The 17,285-nt window shown below is 41.6% G+C and overlaps 2 protein-coding genes across 6 annotated transcripts in view; one reads left to right on the top strand and one right to left on the bottom strand.

Annotated features, from left to right (window-relative positions):
- Nucleotides 1-4,319, bottom strand: part of cpsf3 (cleavage and polyadenylation specific factor 3) — a 15,621-nt gene extending 11,302 nt beyond the window's left edge. The window contains 2 exon segments of one of the 2 annotated variants that reach the window (NM_001006769.1): nt 2,545-2,608; nt 4,106-4,319. In NM_001006769.1, coding sequence (NP_001006770.1) covers nt 2,545-2,608; nt 4,106-4,176 — 135 coding nt within the window. In that variant the 5' untranslated portion in view covers nt 4,177-4,319. 2 annotated transcript variants of the gene reach the window in all.
- Nucleotides 4,255-17,285, top strand: itgb1bp1 (integrin subunit beta 1 binding protein 1). 4 transcript variants are annotated; one of them, XR_001170729.2, is made up of 8 exons: nt 4,261-4,403; nt 12,772-12,870; nt 13,543-13,621; nt 13,873-14,009; nt 14,164-14,256; nt 14,814-14,963; nt 15,101-15,298; nt 15,329-17,285. XR_001170729.2 is itself a non-coding variant. In NM_001102904.1 (8 exon segments), coding segments are annotated over 6 exon segments (615 nt in total). In that variant the 5' UTR covers nt 4,278-4,335; nt 12,772-12,798; the 3' UTR covers nt 15,185-15,298; nt 15,329-17,285.

Here is a 17,285-nt window from a genome sequence, read left to right as displayed (position 1 = left end):
TATAATGTCCTCTGCTATTTTCCAAACTCTTTGTTTATTTCTTATGGTTTCTTACTGTCAACAGCATTGCCATCCACAGTAAGGAACAAGGGAGGCACTTGCCCCCCAGAATTTCCCTCTCAAACAGGGCAAGTAAAAGTGCCCCAGGTCGCCATAATGGTGTTTAAGATCTCAGCTTGTACTGATTCTGGGTCTCTCTCCTGCTAACACTGGCTGTCTCTCTGGGAGTGTCTAGTTACAGTTCCCGGGAGTTGGCCGCTCCCAAGTTTTTTATGAAGTGCAGTCAGAGAGTAGTTATGTCACATATTAAAGCCAAGCACCTTAAGTCATTAGATCTATTGCAATTTACCTATTGCTCCAATTCATCTGCGGTGGAGGCCAATATTGCTGCTCTCCATCTTTCTTTGTCTCATTTGGACAAAACAAAATACTTATTGTATTGCCAATCAAATTTCACCTATTGACTTGTATAGGGAAATTGAAACTGCTGCCACACTTTGAGGCTACACTCCCCAAACTTGAATCACATAGTCATGGGCTCAGCCTGAATGAAGATATGATGATTGTTGGATGCCCAAAAGTGGGCGGAGCTGTGAACAGCTAATCAGATTTTACCTGCTGCCATTCTCACAGTAAAAATGCCGGGGTCCCCAAACTTTGCAGAGTAAGGCACCAGGTAACTGTGGGTCAAGGTTAGAAAAAGTGGGCGGAGCCACCAACAGCCAATTAAATTTACCTATTGACTTTCAATGGGGAATTTCAACCTGCTGCCATTCTCACAGTATTAAAACCAGGGTCCCCACACTTTGCACAGTCAGTCACTGCCTGACTTCGTATTTAAGGTTAGAAAAAGTGGGCGGGGCTGCCAAAAGCCAATCACATTTCTTTCATTGTTATTGGTGGGGAAATTTTAACTGCTGCCATTCTCACATGTTTAATGTCAGGATCCCTAAACTTTGCACAGTTTGTCACTGGGTTCCAAGTCTAGAAAAGTGGGCAGGGCCAACAACAGCCAATCAGACTTCACCTATAGGACTTCATATGTTTAAATTTAAACTGCGGCCATTCTTTAAATATTAATACTAAGGTCCCCAAACTTTGCAGAGCTAGTCACCAGATATCTGCGGTTCAGAGTTAGAAAAAGTGGGTGAAGCCACCAACAGCCAAATTTTAACTATTGATTTTTAATGGGGAAATTCAACCTGCTGCCATTCTCACAGTATTAACACCAGGGTCACTAGGGGACTGCATTTTTAAGTTTTAAAAAGTGGGTGGTGCCACCAACAGCCAATCAGACTTCACCTATTGAATTATTTTGGTTTAAATTTAAAATGCTGCCTTTCTCACACTATTTATGTCAGGGTTCCCAAACTTTGCAGTCAGTCACTGACTGCAAACGTATTCAGGGTTAGAACAAGTGGGCGGAGCCACCAACAGCCAATCCATTTCCACCCATTAAATTTCATTGGTTTATATTTAAACTGATGCCATTATTTAAGTAATAATTCCAGGGTTGTTAAACAAAGTTAGTCACTGGGTATTTGCAGTTCAAAGTTAGAAAAAGTGGGCGGAGCCACCAACAGCCAATGACATTTCACCTATTTACTTTCAGTGGTGAAGTGTAAAATGCTGTCAGTCCCACAATTTTTATGCCTGAGTCCCCAAACTTTGCACAGTTGGTCACTGGGGGACTGCAGTTCAAAAATAGGAAAAGTGGGTTGGGCCACGAACAGCCAATCAGATTTCATCCATTGAATTTTATTGGTTTAAATTTAGAATGCTGTCATTCTCACACTATTTATGCCAGGGTGCCCACTGTTTGTCACGGGGTGACTTCGACTCAAGGTTAGAAAAGTGGGCACACCCACCAACCACCATTTACCTATTGACTTTGATTGGTTTAAATTTAAACTGCTGCCATTCTTAAACTGTTAATCCTAGAGTCCCTAAACTTTGCAATGTTAGTCACTGGGTAACTGCAGTTCCAGGTGGGAGGAGCCACCAACCACCAATCAGATGTCACTCGTTGACTTTCAGTGGGGAACTTTAAGTTGCTGCCATTCAGACACTATTAAAACCAGGGTCCCCAAACTTGGCACAGTGGTTTTTACTATATAACTGTGGTCCAAGGTTAGAAAAAGTGGGCGGAGCCAACAAAAGATCAGATTTCATTTCGTGACTTCACATTTTTCAACCCAACATGAAGTTTGTTCTCAAACTTCCCTTTCTAGTTGTTACTGTTACTTTTTATTATGTATTTTTCTATTGTGGCCCTCTCCTATTCATATACCAGTCTCTCATTTAAACCACTCCACGTTTGCTATGGTAACATGGACCCTAGCAACCAGAAATTGCAAAAATTTCAAACAGCAGAACTGCTAAACAAAAAGCAACATAACTAAAAAAACACAAATAATACAAATTGATGACCAATTGCAAATTGTCTCAGAATAGCACTCTCTACATCATATTAAAAAGTTAACTCAAAGCTGAACAACCTTTAACAAACATGCAACAATCTTACGCGGTTATGTATGAACTCACCATAATCTTTCTTCCTTTGAATTCCAGAATGATACATGATCTTCCCACCTCCTGACCAGCGCCTCTGAAATCAAACACAACAGTACATGCTTTAACATAATTGTCAGCCACACATGCAATGCAATGGGATTTCTGACATTTCTATTTAAGCCTATTCATTCACCAACAGACGTGAGAATTTCTGCTCTGCTCATGTCTCTGACATAACTGGAATAGATATAAAATAACAGGCATTTTAATTCCATGCACTGTGGGAGCAACTAACATGATTGCCATAATGCCAGAGGACAGATATGTAGCGCATGTATCAAAACTAAGTCTATAGGTGGTGAGAGCATCAGGAAGCGCTAATGTTATAGCTGGCGGCCCGCTGGCTTATCATAAACAATATATAGGTACATGAACCCACAATAGGTACAATACCCACATCACATCACTGTCTAAACCAGAAGTGCTCAACCTCCCTAATGCCGTGACCATTTAAAGGAGACATATTGGATAAATGGGAAACCCCTAACCCTGTAGGCAATTATGAATAATATTCGGTGCTGGTTTCCCTTTGGGCTAAACATTAACCCTATCTGTAACAATGGCCCCTTTATTGGAGCTCCCTATAGATCCTCTCAGGTCCCTGCCAGAAGCACAGTAGGAGGGGGAGAGCCAATCACAGCCCTGCACTGAGATGAGTAGAATGTGATTTCCTTGCATTCAAGTTTTTTCAAGTTACTTTTAAACGAAATAAACACAAGCACAGACAGGCTTCAGTTCCCTATCAGGTCAGCCTAGCTGCTGATTGGTTCCTATCCTACAGTGCAGGGTACGGAGGGCCGCCAGCTCCCCAGCTCATCCAGAGAATTCAGCCAGCAGGAAGTGGAACAGATGGGTGGGACTAGTGGGGTTTTGGGAGAATTTCTCAATAAATCAGTTTGAAACACTATTTTTTTTAGCACAATCCTTCTATATCTAGAGGAGTATAATTCCCTGGGAAATTCTTAATTTATATAGGATATGTCTCCTTTAATACAGTTCCTCATGTTGTGGTGACCCCCAACCATAAAATAATTCCTAAGACCATTGGAAATATATGTTTTTAGATGGTCTTAGGCGACCCCTGTGAAAGGGTTGTTTGACCCCCCCAAAGGGGTCCTGACCCACAGGTTGAGAACCGCTGCTCTAAACATAATCACAGTAGGCCAGGGCTGCTGGCAGGCTTGGGAACCCACTCCAGATGTGGAACCTGCAGCCTTCCAGTCACTGCCAAACTACAACTCCCAGAACCCCCTGACTGAGATGCAGCCTGGCCATGCTATAGGAATATACAGAGCACCTAGCTAGCTATTGTTACACCATGTATCCAACCCGTGTGATGATAATAAGGTAAATGCCCTTTCCGCCATACAACAAACCCAGCGCAGTATGGGAGAGACTGATAGCCGGAGGGCCCCCCCATACACAGGTTATACATTACACACACAGAAGCCCCGGCTCTATACTAAACCCCGCACAATGTCTATAGTACCCGTAACATATAGTGCCGGCATAAGGTTATAGTATCACCCACAGGGGCCGAATGAGCAGCTGGTCACTCTCCTCGGCCGGGATAGCGCTCTCCGCTTTCCTTTTCACAGACATGATGTTCCTATCCCATTCGCCGAGACTTCCGGCCCCCGCTACACACCATTCCCCGGTCCGCCCCTTCACTTTCCCCACTCTATTGCCACTTCCGGGTTGCTCCGGGCTCTGCGCTTGGGTTCCGCTATCTTCATGTAGCTAATGGATTATCACTCCACGGTAACGTACCGGATAGGGAAGAGCCTTATACTGTAACCGAGGGTACCGGGCCGGAAGCAGCTGTTACAGTAAGTGGCTGCAGCTACGTAGCAATACGGGCTTTGTGGGCTCATGTATGTTAGGGTAGTTATCAAACTAATGCCAAAACACTACTGCAGCTTCCTGGAAATTGCAGTATATATTATTTCAACGTGTTCAAGCCCTTGTTAATGTAATTAGGAACCCAAGGCAACCCAATGAAACTATGTAGCAAAGTCCTCCAGGGCTTGTGGCTTCTGCTACATTGTTTCAGGAGTCATTGCAAGCAGTGCAGAGAATAGAAATAGCCAGGCAGTGGGTAGTTGTCAAACTAATGCCAAAACATTACTGCAGCTTCCTGTAAATCTTATATATATATTATTTTAATGTTCAATGCTTTGTAAATGTAATTAGAAACCCAACGCAACCCAATGAAACTATGTAGCAAAAGACCTCCAGGGCTTGTGGCTTCTGCTACATTGTTTCAGGAGTCAGGGCAAGCAGTGCAGAGAATAGAAATAGCCAGGCAGTGGGTAGTTGTCAAACTAATGCCAAAACATTACTGCAGCTTCCTGGAAATCTTATATATATATTATTTTAACGTGATCAATGCTTTGTAAATGTAATTAGAAACCCAACGCAACCCAATGAAACTATGTAGCAAAAGACCTCCAGGGCTTGTGGCTTCTGCTACATTGTTTCAGGAGTCAGGGCAAGCAGTGCAGAGAATAGAAATAGCCAGGCAGTGGGTAGTTGTCAAACTAATACCAAAACATTACTGCAGCTTCCTGTAAATCTTATATATATATATATATATATATATGTATATATATATATATATATATATATATATATATATATATATATATATATATATATATATGTATATATACAAACCAAGAGGGTTCAGCACTCCTTAGCAAGTGGCTAATTGACCCAGGTGCTACCGATTCAAGCAATTTCAATAGAGTCCACAGGTATAGCGGTGCACACTGGGAATCCTTTAAAAGTTAGCTTTTATTGAACTATATAAAACTTAATACATGGAGAAATAGGTCAATGTTTCGGCCCCCATCTTGGGCCTTTGTCAAGACCTTAAACATGTAACAACCAAATTAATGACTTGTGCCATTGGGTGTGGGTTTGTGCTATTTATAGCTTTGATGGTTGTTACATGTTTAAGGTCTTGACAAAGGCCCAAGATGGGGGCCGAAACGTTGACCTATTTCTCCATGTATTAAGTTTTATATAGTTCAATAAAAGCTAATTTTAAAGGATTCCCAGTGTGCACCGCTATACCTGTGGACTCTATATATAATTGGGCGAGTTTTTGAAGTTGGAGCACCCGGTTTGCCCGGTACTATACACGTTGCCAAAAGTGCATAAAAGTCTTACACAACCACCAGGGCGTCCGATTGTGTCCGGAAGGAATTCCGTATTGCATCCCATTTGTGTCTACTTAGATACCATACTCCAGCCGGCGGTACAGAAAACACCGACTTATCTTAAGGACACCCCACATTTGCTAGATTGTATCAAACAAGTACATATCCCTGAGGGTGCACGTTTCTTTCTAGCAAGTTTGGATGTGGTCAGCTTGTATACCTGTATACCGCATGAGGAGGGTTTGGCGGCCACTCGGACTGCGCTGGAGTCAATGGATACATATCAGGGGCCCCCAATTTCATTCGTACTGGAACTTTTGCATTTAGCACTTACCTTGAATTATTTTCGGTTTGAATATGATTTTTTTCTCCAGGTTTCTGGTACGGCAATGGGTGCTGCCATGGCTCCAGCTTATGCTAATTTATTTATGCATTGTTTTGAACAACTGTATATTGTGCCAAAATATGGGAATAACCTTTTGTTTTTCCGACGCTATATAGACGATATGCTTATGCTCTGGTGTGGAACGGAGGATGAATTTCATATGATGGTGACAAATCTTAATGCATTGGACAGTCCTGTTAAATTTACAGCAGAGATCCAGAGGGAGCGGCTACATTTTTTGGACATTGAGCTGTGGATCACGGGTGGCCAGTTGGGCTACTCGTTGTTCCGCAAGCCCACTGACAAGAACGTGCTTCTCCACTTTGGTAGTAGTCACCCTCCAGCCCTTAAAAAATCCCTACCCATCTCACAATTTTGTAGGGTTTTGAGGAATAACTCCGATGAGCGCATAGCGGAAACCCAAATCCTGGAGATGTGGGGGCGCTTTCAAGCAAGGGGTTACCCAGTTTCAGTTTTAACGCAAGCTTTATCAACGGCTCGCTCTCGCTGTAATCTCACTAGCAGGGGTCCCAAGGCACATCCTGGTGTGGTGTTTTGTACTACCTTTAATTCTAGATCTGGCCACATCAGAAATACGATTGGTAAAAATTGGAATATTCTTCAGGCCGACCATGCCTTTAAGAAGGTATTACCCAATGCCCCACTTGTTAGCTACAGAAGGGGTATAAATTTACGTGATCTCTTAGTACAGAGTGACCCGATAGCATGTTACCAAAAGAAATCTGGTTCATGGTTGCGTAGCAACAAACCTGGATGCTTTAAATGCCCCAATTGCACCTCTTGTCGGTATATGACTCCAGGGGCGACTTTTTTACATCCCCATACGGGTAAGCGTCTCAATATAAGACATCATATCACTTGTACTACATCTTTTGTCATTTATTTGATTACTTGTCCCTGTGGTTTGTCCTATATAGGAAAGACTGATCAAACGTTGAGGCTGCGTATGGATGGTCATCGCTCTGCTATTAGTACAGCATTTCGTGATGGGGTGACTAATAAACCGGTGGCAAAACATTTTTTAGAACAGGGCCACAGGTTACCCACCTTTCGTTATATTGCAATCGACCATGTTCCCCTACCCAGGAGGGGGGGTGACTGCTCCCGTTTGCTCCTACAAAGGGAAACATTCTGGATTAAAACTTTAAATACATTATCCCCTTTTGGCCTTAATGAATATTGCTCTTTTTCCTGCTTTTTAAATCAACGCTAGATCTCTGTGGGGTTTAGATTCTAGGGCCCTTAATGTGAGGTGATGGGCCAGAATATAAATGGGAGTTTATGGCCAGTGGTATGCTCATTATAATTTTCCTTATGGTGTTTGATATTGTTTTCTCCTTGGTACAGGGTTTCTTTTCTTTTAATTTTGACACATGACTGGAATGACTTGTGCCATTGGGTGTGGGTTTGTGCTTTTATCTATTTATAGCTTTGATGGTTGTTACATGTTTAAGGTCTTGACAAAGGCCCAAGATGGGGGCCGAAACGTTGACCTATTTCTCCATGTATTAAGTTTTATATAGTTCAATAAAAGCTAACTTTTAAAGGACTCCCAGTGTGCACCGCTATACCTGTGGACTCTATATATATATATATATATATATATATATATATATATTATTTTAACGTGATCAATGCTTTGTAAATGTAATTAGGAACCCAAGGCAACTCAATGAAACTATGTAGCAAAAGTCCTCCAGTGCTTGTGGCTTCTGCTACATTGTTTCAGGAGTCAGGGCAAGCAGTGCAGGGAATAGAAATAGCCAGGCAGTGGGTAGTTGTCAAACTAATGCCAAAACATTACTGCAGCTTCCTGTAAATCTTATATATATATTATTTTAACGTGATCAATGCTTTGTAAATGTAATTAGAAACCCAACGCAACCCAATGAAACTATGTAGCCTCCAGGGCTTGTGGCTTCTGCTACATTGTTTCAGGAGTCAGGGCAATCAGTGCAGGGAATAGAAATAGCCAGGCAGTGGGTAGTTGTCAAACTAATGCCAAAACATTACTGTAGCTTCCTGTAAATCTTATATATATATTATTTTAACGTTCAATGCTTTGTAAATGTAATTAGGAACCCAAGGCAACCCAATGAAACTATGTAGCAAAACACCTCCAGGGCTTGTGGCTTCTGCTACATTGTTTCAGGAGTCATTGCAAGCAGTGCAGAGAATAGAAATAGCCAGGCAGTGGGTAGTTGTCAAACTAATACCAAAACATTACTGCAACTTCCTGGAAATCTTATATATATATTATTTTAACCTGGTCAATGCCTTGTATATGTAATTACTGAAACCATTGAAAATATGTAGCAAAAGTCCTCCAGGGCTTGTGGCTTCTGCTACATTGTTTCAGGAGTCAGGGCAAGCAGTGCAGAGAATAGAAATAGCCAGGCAGATACTGCTGTCAGTAGCAATTACATTTTTTGCCTCATGGAGAACAAAATGACTGATGAAGGCTAATTCACTAACATTAGAGCTGAAAGTGGGCTTGTTTGGGAAAATCCTGCTGGTTAAATTGTGGTTCACCTTTATGTTAACTTTTAATATAGTTATAGTTACATAGTTACATAGTTACATAGGGTTGAAAAAAGACCTGTGTCCATCAAGTTCAACCCATCCAAGTAAACCCAGCACACCTAACCCACACCTACCAATCTATACACTCACATACATAAACTATAAATACAACCACTAGTACTAACTGTAGATATTAGTATCACAATAGCCTTGGATATTCTGATTGATCAAGAACTCATCCAGGCCCCTCTTAAAGGCATTAACAGAATCTGCCATTACCACATCACTAGGAAGGGCATTCCATAACCTCACTGCCCTCACCGTGAAAAACCACCTACGCTGCTTCAAATGGAAGCTCCGTTCCTCTAATCTAAAGGGGTGACCTCTGGTGCGTTGATTGTTTTTATGGGAAAAAAGAACATCCCCCAACTGCCTATAATCCCCTCTAATGTACTTGTACAGAGTAATCATGTCCCCTCGCAAGCGCCTCTTTTCCAGAGAAAACAACCCCAACCTCGACAGTCTAACCTCATAGTTTAAATCTTCCATCCCCTTAACCAGTTTAGTTGCAGTCTCTGCACTCTCTCCAGCTCATTAATATCCTTCTTAAGGACTGGAGCCCAAAACTGCACTGCATACTCAAGGTGAGGCCTTACCAGGGACCTATAAAGGGGCAAAATTATGTTCTCATCCCTTGAGTCAATGCCCTTTTTTATACAAGACAGCACTTTATTTGCTTTAGTAGCCACAGAATGACACTGCCTGGAATTAGACAACTTGTTATCAACAAAAACCCCTAGATCCTTCTCCATTAAGGATACCCCCAACACACTACCATTCAGTAGATAGTTTGCGTTTATATTATTTCTACCAAAGGGCATAACTTTGCACTTATCAACATTGAACCTCATTTTCCAGTTTGCTGCCCAGTTATCTAATTTTGTCAAATCGCTCTGCAAAGCGGCAGCATCCTGCATGGAACTTATAGTTTTGCACAATTTAGTGTCATCAGCAAAAATAGAAACAATACTGTCTATGCCCACCTCCAGGTCATTAATAAACAAGTTAAACAGCAAAGGCCCAAGGACTGACCCCTGCGGTACTCCACTAACCACACTGGTCCAATTAGAAAATGTTCCATTTACAACCACTCTTTGTACTCTATCCTTCAGCCAGTTCTCTATCCAATTACAAATATTATGTTCTAGGCCAATATTCCTTAATTTGATCATTAACCTTCTGTGAGGTACTGTATCAAACGCTTTAGCAAAGTCCAAGTAGATGACATCAACTGCCATTCCAGCATCAAGGTTCCTACTCACCTCCTCATAAAAGGCAACTAAATTAGTCTGGCAAGATCTGTTACGCATAAAACCATGCTGGCACAAACTAATAGTATTGTGAACTGCAATGTATTCAAGTACCCTATCCCTTATTACCCCTTCCAAAAGTTTTCCTACTACTGATGTCAGACTAACAGGCCTATAGTTTTCAGGCTGAGAACGGGATCCCTTTTTAAATAACGGCACCACATTAGCAATCCGCCAGTCTCTTGGCACCATGCCAGACCTCAACGAATCCTGAAAAATTAAGTGAAGAGGTTTGGCAATCACAGCGCTCAGCTCATTTAATACCCTGGGATGAATCCCATCCGGCCCTGGACCTTTGTTTACCTTTACATGTTCAAGTCTCTTTTGAATTTCCTCCCGAGTGACCCACGCGTCAGTAGCTAAATTACTAGAACTGGGCATATTACAAGGGAAGCCTTCATTATCTGGCTCCTCAGATGTATAGACAGATGAAAAATAAGAGTTCAAAATTTCAGCTTTTTCCCCGTTTTCATCAACCAACGTACCCCCCCGTGATAATAAAGTTCCCACCCCTTCTTGCTTCATTTTTTTACTATTCACATAATTAAAAAATAATTTTGGATTCTTTTTACTCCTAGCTGCAATATCCCTTTCCATCTCTATTTTAGCTTGCTTGATAGCTTTTTTGCATGCTTTATTTGCTTCCTTGTACCTGATGAAAGTTTCTGCTGTCCCAGCTAACTTGAATGCCCTAAAAGCACGTTTTTTCTTACCAACCTCGACAATAACACTTTTATTCAGCCATAAAGGTTTTGCTTTGCGATGCCTCTCCTTGCTTACTAGGGGGATATATTGTTGTGTATACCTACAAAGCAATGTTTTAAAGATGTTCCATTTTCCTTCTGTGTCTAACCCCATGAAAAGCCTTTCCCAGTTGACACATTGCAGAGATGCCCTTATACTGGCAAAGTCTGCACGTCTAAAATTGAGTGTTTTAGTTACTCCCTTATAGCGCTGTCTCTGCAGCATTATCTCAAAGGAGACCATGTTGTGATCACTGTTCCCCAAATGCTCACCCACACAAATGTTAGAGATGAGTTCATTATTATTAGAAATCACCAGGTCCAAAATAGCGTCATTCCTAGTGGGTTCTTGAACTGCCTGAAATAAAAAGTTGTCATTTAGCATATTTACAAACCTACTAGCTTTTTCTGACTTAGCCACCCCATTACTCCAGTCAATGTCCGGATAATTAAAGTCCCCCATAACAACAACTTGACCCAGTTTTGAAGCCTCCTCCATTTGCAACAATAGCTGGGCCTCATCCCCCTCATCTATACGGGGTGGTTTATAACATACACCAATGATCATTTTCTTTGTGACCTTCAGCCCTACTGAAATTTCTACCCAAAGAGATTCGACGTTTTCATTGGTAATGTCTTTATTACATGGCTTTAAGTCTGACTTTACGTAAAGACAAACCCCTCCACCCTTTTTAATCTCTCTGTCCCTCCTAAAAAGCGTATACCCATTTAAATTCACAGCCCAGTCGCATTTATCATCCCACCAGGTCTCAGTGATACCTATTAAATCATAATTTTCAATACATGCAATAGCTTGCAGCTCCCCTAATTTACCCGACAAGCTACGCGCATTAGCCAGCATGCAGCGGAGATGATTACTTCTCCCTCTGATGTTTACATTAGCTAAGGGAGAATTAGAGCTAAGGCAATTATGAGACTGCTTTCCTTGTAACGGAAGCTCCTTATCTGATAAACTATATGCCCCCCTCACTCCTCCCCCACAACCCTTTGCTAGTCCCCCTACCCCGTCTACACTAATTTTCCCATGGAATTCTAGCTCACCCACCCCCCCCTTGTCTAGTTTAAATATGGTATAGTATGTCCTATTCTTAGAAAGTTTTCAACCGGTCGTTTTTATTTTTATTTTTGAAATGCTCTGCCTTTCTCTTCTGCCGTTCTCCAGCTCTCAAAAAGGGTCACTGATCCCCAGCAGCCAACAAATGATTGCTCATGGGCTACAAATGTATTGTTATTGTTACTTTTTAGCAGTTATCTTTCCATTCAGGCCCTCTACTTTTTAGGGCAGTGACAAACGGGGAGCCAGCTTATAAAAAAAATTGCTACCGCTGGCTACAAATCTCCCTGAAAATGACTTGCCATAGACTAATATTGGGATCACCACCAGTAAGACGTATTACAATCAGTGCTATGTCTTAATCTTGGAAAATTGAGAAGGGTTAGTCTGTGGCAAGTCATTAACGGGGAGATTCATAGCCAGCGGTAGTGATTTTTTAATGCTGGCTACACATTTTCCCGTGTGTCATTGCCCTTAATATTCTAGTCTGTCATTAAAACTACTGCCTGGTTGCTAGGGTAAATATGACCCCAACAACCAGATACATGCTAAAAAGCCAAACTGGGGAGCTGCTGAGGAAAAAGCTAAAAACCTCAGTTACCACAAAAAATAAGAATACAAGAATAATAGCAAATTGACTCAGAACTACATTATACTAAAAGTTAATCTGCTATGTGTTGCATTGGGGGCCTCACACTTTTGGGAAATAATTAGTACAGTATTGTCCCACATTTTTCTAGTTGGCAGCCAATGATACAGAATAATCAGTGTACACAGGTTTAATTAAGGGATTATATTGAAAAGAGGAGACTATGGAGGGCCACATTCTACTTGCTGGACAAGCCCTGTTGTGGAGGATAGGAGGCAGGTAGATACCAAGATCAACTCAACTTTCCTCTGCTTTCTTCCCCTACAGGACAGCCTGATGGAAGTGCTGTAAAGAATGTTCCGCAAGGGGAAAAAAAGGCACAGCAGTAGCAGCTCTCAGAGCAGTGAGATCAGCACCAAGAGCAAGGTCAGTAGGGTTTATCCTGCACAGAGACAGTCAGGGATGGTCATTCTAAGGGTAACATTCAGTCTGACATTTCTTACAGGTCATTAATAAAGACATTTTTGTAATGTTGTACATACTCAACTGCTCAAGGGAAATGAATTATAGGTACATTCCACATGTACATGGCTGAGGGCAGCTGTGTGATTGAAATCCTTGGCTTACGGAAAAAATGATCTTCCTTAGGGAAACCATCAAAGCATTAAGCTTGGTACACCATAACTGATCTGCACAGTCAGAGAATCAAACTGGCTAGTGTTTATCCCTATCTAGACAATGAAAGAGGAATTGGGCTATTGGAAACATTCACTGGCCAAATGCATCTGAAAATCTGCTCCTTCAGACCCAAACATTTTGGCAAATACTGGCCATATTGGTGGAAAATTGACTGAATAACAAAAACAATATCACAGAGAGCTCTAATTGCCTTAGGGTGCGTGAGGTCCAGCCTGTTGCCATTGAAATTAATCAGGCTTAATTTTGAATGTTTTTAAGACTGGAAAAAGAATGAAGCATTTAAAGGGACAGGCAAGTTGCATGTACTGGTTCTCATATGTAAGGAACTGTTCTATAAATATGTTTGGTTGAAGCATCCTGGTGCATACTAATAGAGCTGCATGTGTTACTCTGTGGCAGTCTGTAGATTCCAGCCTTGGAGGCCTTTCCAGATCAAGCACAGTGGCTAGCCTAGACACAGACTCAGCCAAGAGCTTCGGTAAGTACATTCTCCCTACCAGGGGGCTGTGTTTGTATGACATTCAGGTACAGCATCTCATGTACAAAATATACAGTTAGTGCTGCCAAAGTATATACAGTGCCATTCTGGGATGTACGACAGTTGTTGTGCTGTGGGAATGTATACAGTTAGGGCTCTGGGGTGTATATACAGTTGGCATGCAGTGAAAGTCTGTACTGGGGCTGTGGGGAAATACAGAAAGTCAGACTGAAACCCTTTGTGTTGTGCAGGACAAGGCACTGGTACTTCTGAAGCGCGAGCTGAGTTCCGAGTCAGATATGTGGGGTCCATTGAGAGACTGAAATCAGAAGACTCTAACAGCCTGCAGGGGCCTCTGGATTTAATAAATTATATTGACGTGGCACAGGTAAAGTTCCTATAAGTGTTTATTTTTCATTTGGATTTCTTAGTAATGAGGCAGAAAGGGAAAGAAAGTACATTACAAGACACTGTACTCGTATAGTCTATGAAGTACAACATTTGCAGCCGGACACTAATATGTTCTCTGTTTCCTACCTTAGCAAGATGGAAAACTGCCATTCGTCCCCCCAGAAGAGGAATTTATCATGGCTGTCTCTAAATATGGTATTAAAGTAGCCACGTCTGACCAGTATGTAAGTAATTCTTTTCAGACAATGTTACTATGGCATTTGTTTTTGTGTGGTTTCTTCAGGTTTTGGATTTCCTTGTTGATCACTCTGAACAGATAAGTTAGAGACAGCTCTAACCCTGTCATAAAGCAAGACAGTAAAGGCATTGCTTGACTTTGGCAAAGAATTTTGCTCCATGAGAACAATGTTCTATCAAGATGAGCTTCTGCAGAACCAGGCTTTGTTTTGTTGAAGGATGAGCTTGTTCAGAACCAGGTTCTATTTTGGTAAAGGGCAAGCTTCTGTAGTATCCGGGTTTGTTTGTGAAGGGGGAGCTTCTGCAAGATCAGCTTTTTTTGATGGAGGCTGAGCTTGTGTAGCACCAGGTTTTATTTGGATCAAACTTGGACTTCTGTAAAACCCCTAAACTCCTGTAGGAATAGGTTTTATATGAATAATAATGGGGCCATAACCATGCTTTGTATTGGGAGAAAGATTCTAATTGTGAATTGTTCAATTCTGAAGAACCAGATGATGGAATCAGCAGGTTGGGTCTGTCTAACTTGTCGCATTTGTTCCAGGATGTTTTGCACAGACACGCACTCTATCTGATTGTGAACATGGTGTGTTACGACGATGGTTTGGTTGCTGGAAAGAGCTTGCTGGCTCTGAAGACCAAGGATCCCAGTCAAGAACAATGCAGCCTCTGGATTTATCAGTGTAGCAGCTTGGTGAGTCTGGACTTAGTGCCTATCAAGGGCAATTTAGTGCTTTATTCCCAGCACATTCAGTGGAGAATGTATAATCTTAAGTCTTATATTTGTCCTTAATATGTAGAACTGTACAAGCAAATGTTTTTGTCATGTAGGACCAAGCACAATCCATCTGCAAAGTCTTGTCCACAGCGTTTGATTCTGTTCTGCTGGAGAAGACTCAAGTCCCTGCGGAGTGATATTGGCAGTGTAATAGTGGGACCAGCAGTGCCTTACCTGTGCGGGCCGGTACCGGCAGGCCTTAAAGCACGGTGCCTGTAGCAGAGATTCATTACCATAAGAATAATAAGTAGGTACCGCAGGCTTTGCTGGTACATTCAGAGGTACCACATATTTCTGAACAGGCGGACCCCTTGTTTAGTATAGATTTATATTTATTGGTTTGCCCAATAAACTGTCCCACTAGGGAGCAACTGTACTAGAAAGAGTTCATTTAGCCCAGGTTTTGAAATATTTTTTTTTAAATATTATAATCAGTACCAATATAAAAAACCCAATTATATCAGACATGACTCAGTAATCTTTAAAGCAAGGGGAAATATAAATGTAGGCTGTATGAGGGTTTAGTGTATTGTATGCACCAGTGATTAAAGTGGCCTATGAAGTGTGCCTTAACAGAGGCAAAATTAGTTATAGTATCACCTTACGGGAAATGTGCAAGATAGTTGCTGCTCATTAAGCTTTTCTTTCCTGATACAAGGTTTTGCTCTCCCCTTTATTACACGGCACTAGCCTTTATTATATATAAGTATATACAGAACCCACTAGCTGGTGTGCAGTAAGGGCAGAGTGGGAATGGCACAGAGATCATTCTCAGCTCCTTAGAGAAATCCTCTGCTTGCAGTTGTGGATGAGTAAGTCCTAGTTTGTGATATTTTAATACCCAAAGAATGTCTTTGCACTTACCTTTATGATGATAGCAGAAGCACAGTGTCAGCTAGGAAACTGCCACCATCAAGCAGCCAAATGCTTACCTGTTCCGGGCACAGAGACTGGCCCACCATGAAAGGGGTAGATTATAGTAAATAAAAGAGACTAGGAGAATAAATAGAGAAGATAAAATAGAGTGGGCCTATGGGCTAAGGGTTTCTGCATTCCAGTTCAACACTGCACTTTACAGTTGGGTACAGCAACTGGGGCATGGCAGTGGTATTTATAAGCGTGATGCTGTATGTGAATGTGCCTGTTAGGGCTGAGCCACAAGTTGGCCACATTCTAGAGACAATCTTAGTGCCTTTTATTAGCGAACCCGCAAAGTCAAAGCTTGTGTGTGTTATGTGCATAGAATTCTGAGGGCAGCAGTCAATCCAGGTACACGTTAGCCGGTCTCACATCCTTTGTATTAATGGTACATATCATGTTAAAGATCCCTTATCTAGAGAACCCCAGGTCCTGAGCATTCTGGATAACAGGTCCCTATACCTGTAAATCTATTTTAGCAAGTATGTAGCATAAGTCTTTTGTGTGTCTTATATAGGGAAGCACAGAATCTGTGATTTTGTCCATGATTTGGCATATTTAAAGCTTAAAGGAACAGTAACACCAATTTTTTTTTAAAAACTTAATTCCCCCCAAAACAGCTATAATGCTAGGTAAGTCTTACTTCCCTTTGGATTTTTTTTTTTTTTTTTTAATCTTCAGCTTGAATTTGACTTGCAAAGTGCCTCATGGGAGAAAGGCAAAAAGGCAAAGGTGACTGGAAATCCTCAGTGCCTGGAACCGAAACTCAGCTTTACACCAATGACCTAAGGCACCTAAAGTTTTTTTTTTTTTCAGCATCTGCAGTTTAAATATACACTCACATCATTACCTCAAAGCTGAATTTAAGCTGCAGATGCTGAAAAAAAGCTTAGGTGCTTCAGGTCATCTGCCCAAAGCCGACTTCCAGTTCCACACACAGAGGAATTCCAGCTGCAGTCGCCTTTTAGCCTTTCTCCTAAGGGGGAATTTGCAAGTCAAATTCAAGCTGAAGAGTTAAAAAAATCCAAGGGGAAGTAGCCTTACCTATCATTATAGCTATTTTGGGGGGCATTAAGTTCATGTGACTTTAAAGTTCTGGTGGAAAACTGAACATAAGGGTTTGTGTTCAGTGGAAACCTTTTGTAGAGAGTTTAGAATTTGGCCCAATCCAAATTGATGGGTTAGACGCACGCCTCTCTCTGTTATACAGACACACTGATGCCAGCGTTGGGACATATTCTGCGGTACTTCTTGCATTTGTCAGTTGTGACTTTACGAACAATGTAGTTGTTAAATAAACTTTCAGCAGGATTTCTCTGA

Source organism: Xenopus tropicalis, chromosome 5 (genome assembly GCF_000004195.4).
Source record: "Xenopus tropicalis strain Nigerian chromosome 5, UCB_Xtro_10.0, whole genome shotgun sequence".
Taxonomy (NCBI): Eukaryota; Metazoa; Chordata; class Amphibia; order Anura; family Pipidae; genus Xenopus; species Xenopus tropicalis.
The sequence above is the reverse complement of the archived record's forward strand: the minus strand, read 5'-3'. Positions and strand labels throughout refer to the sequence as shown.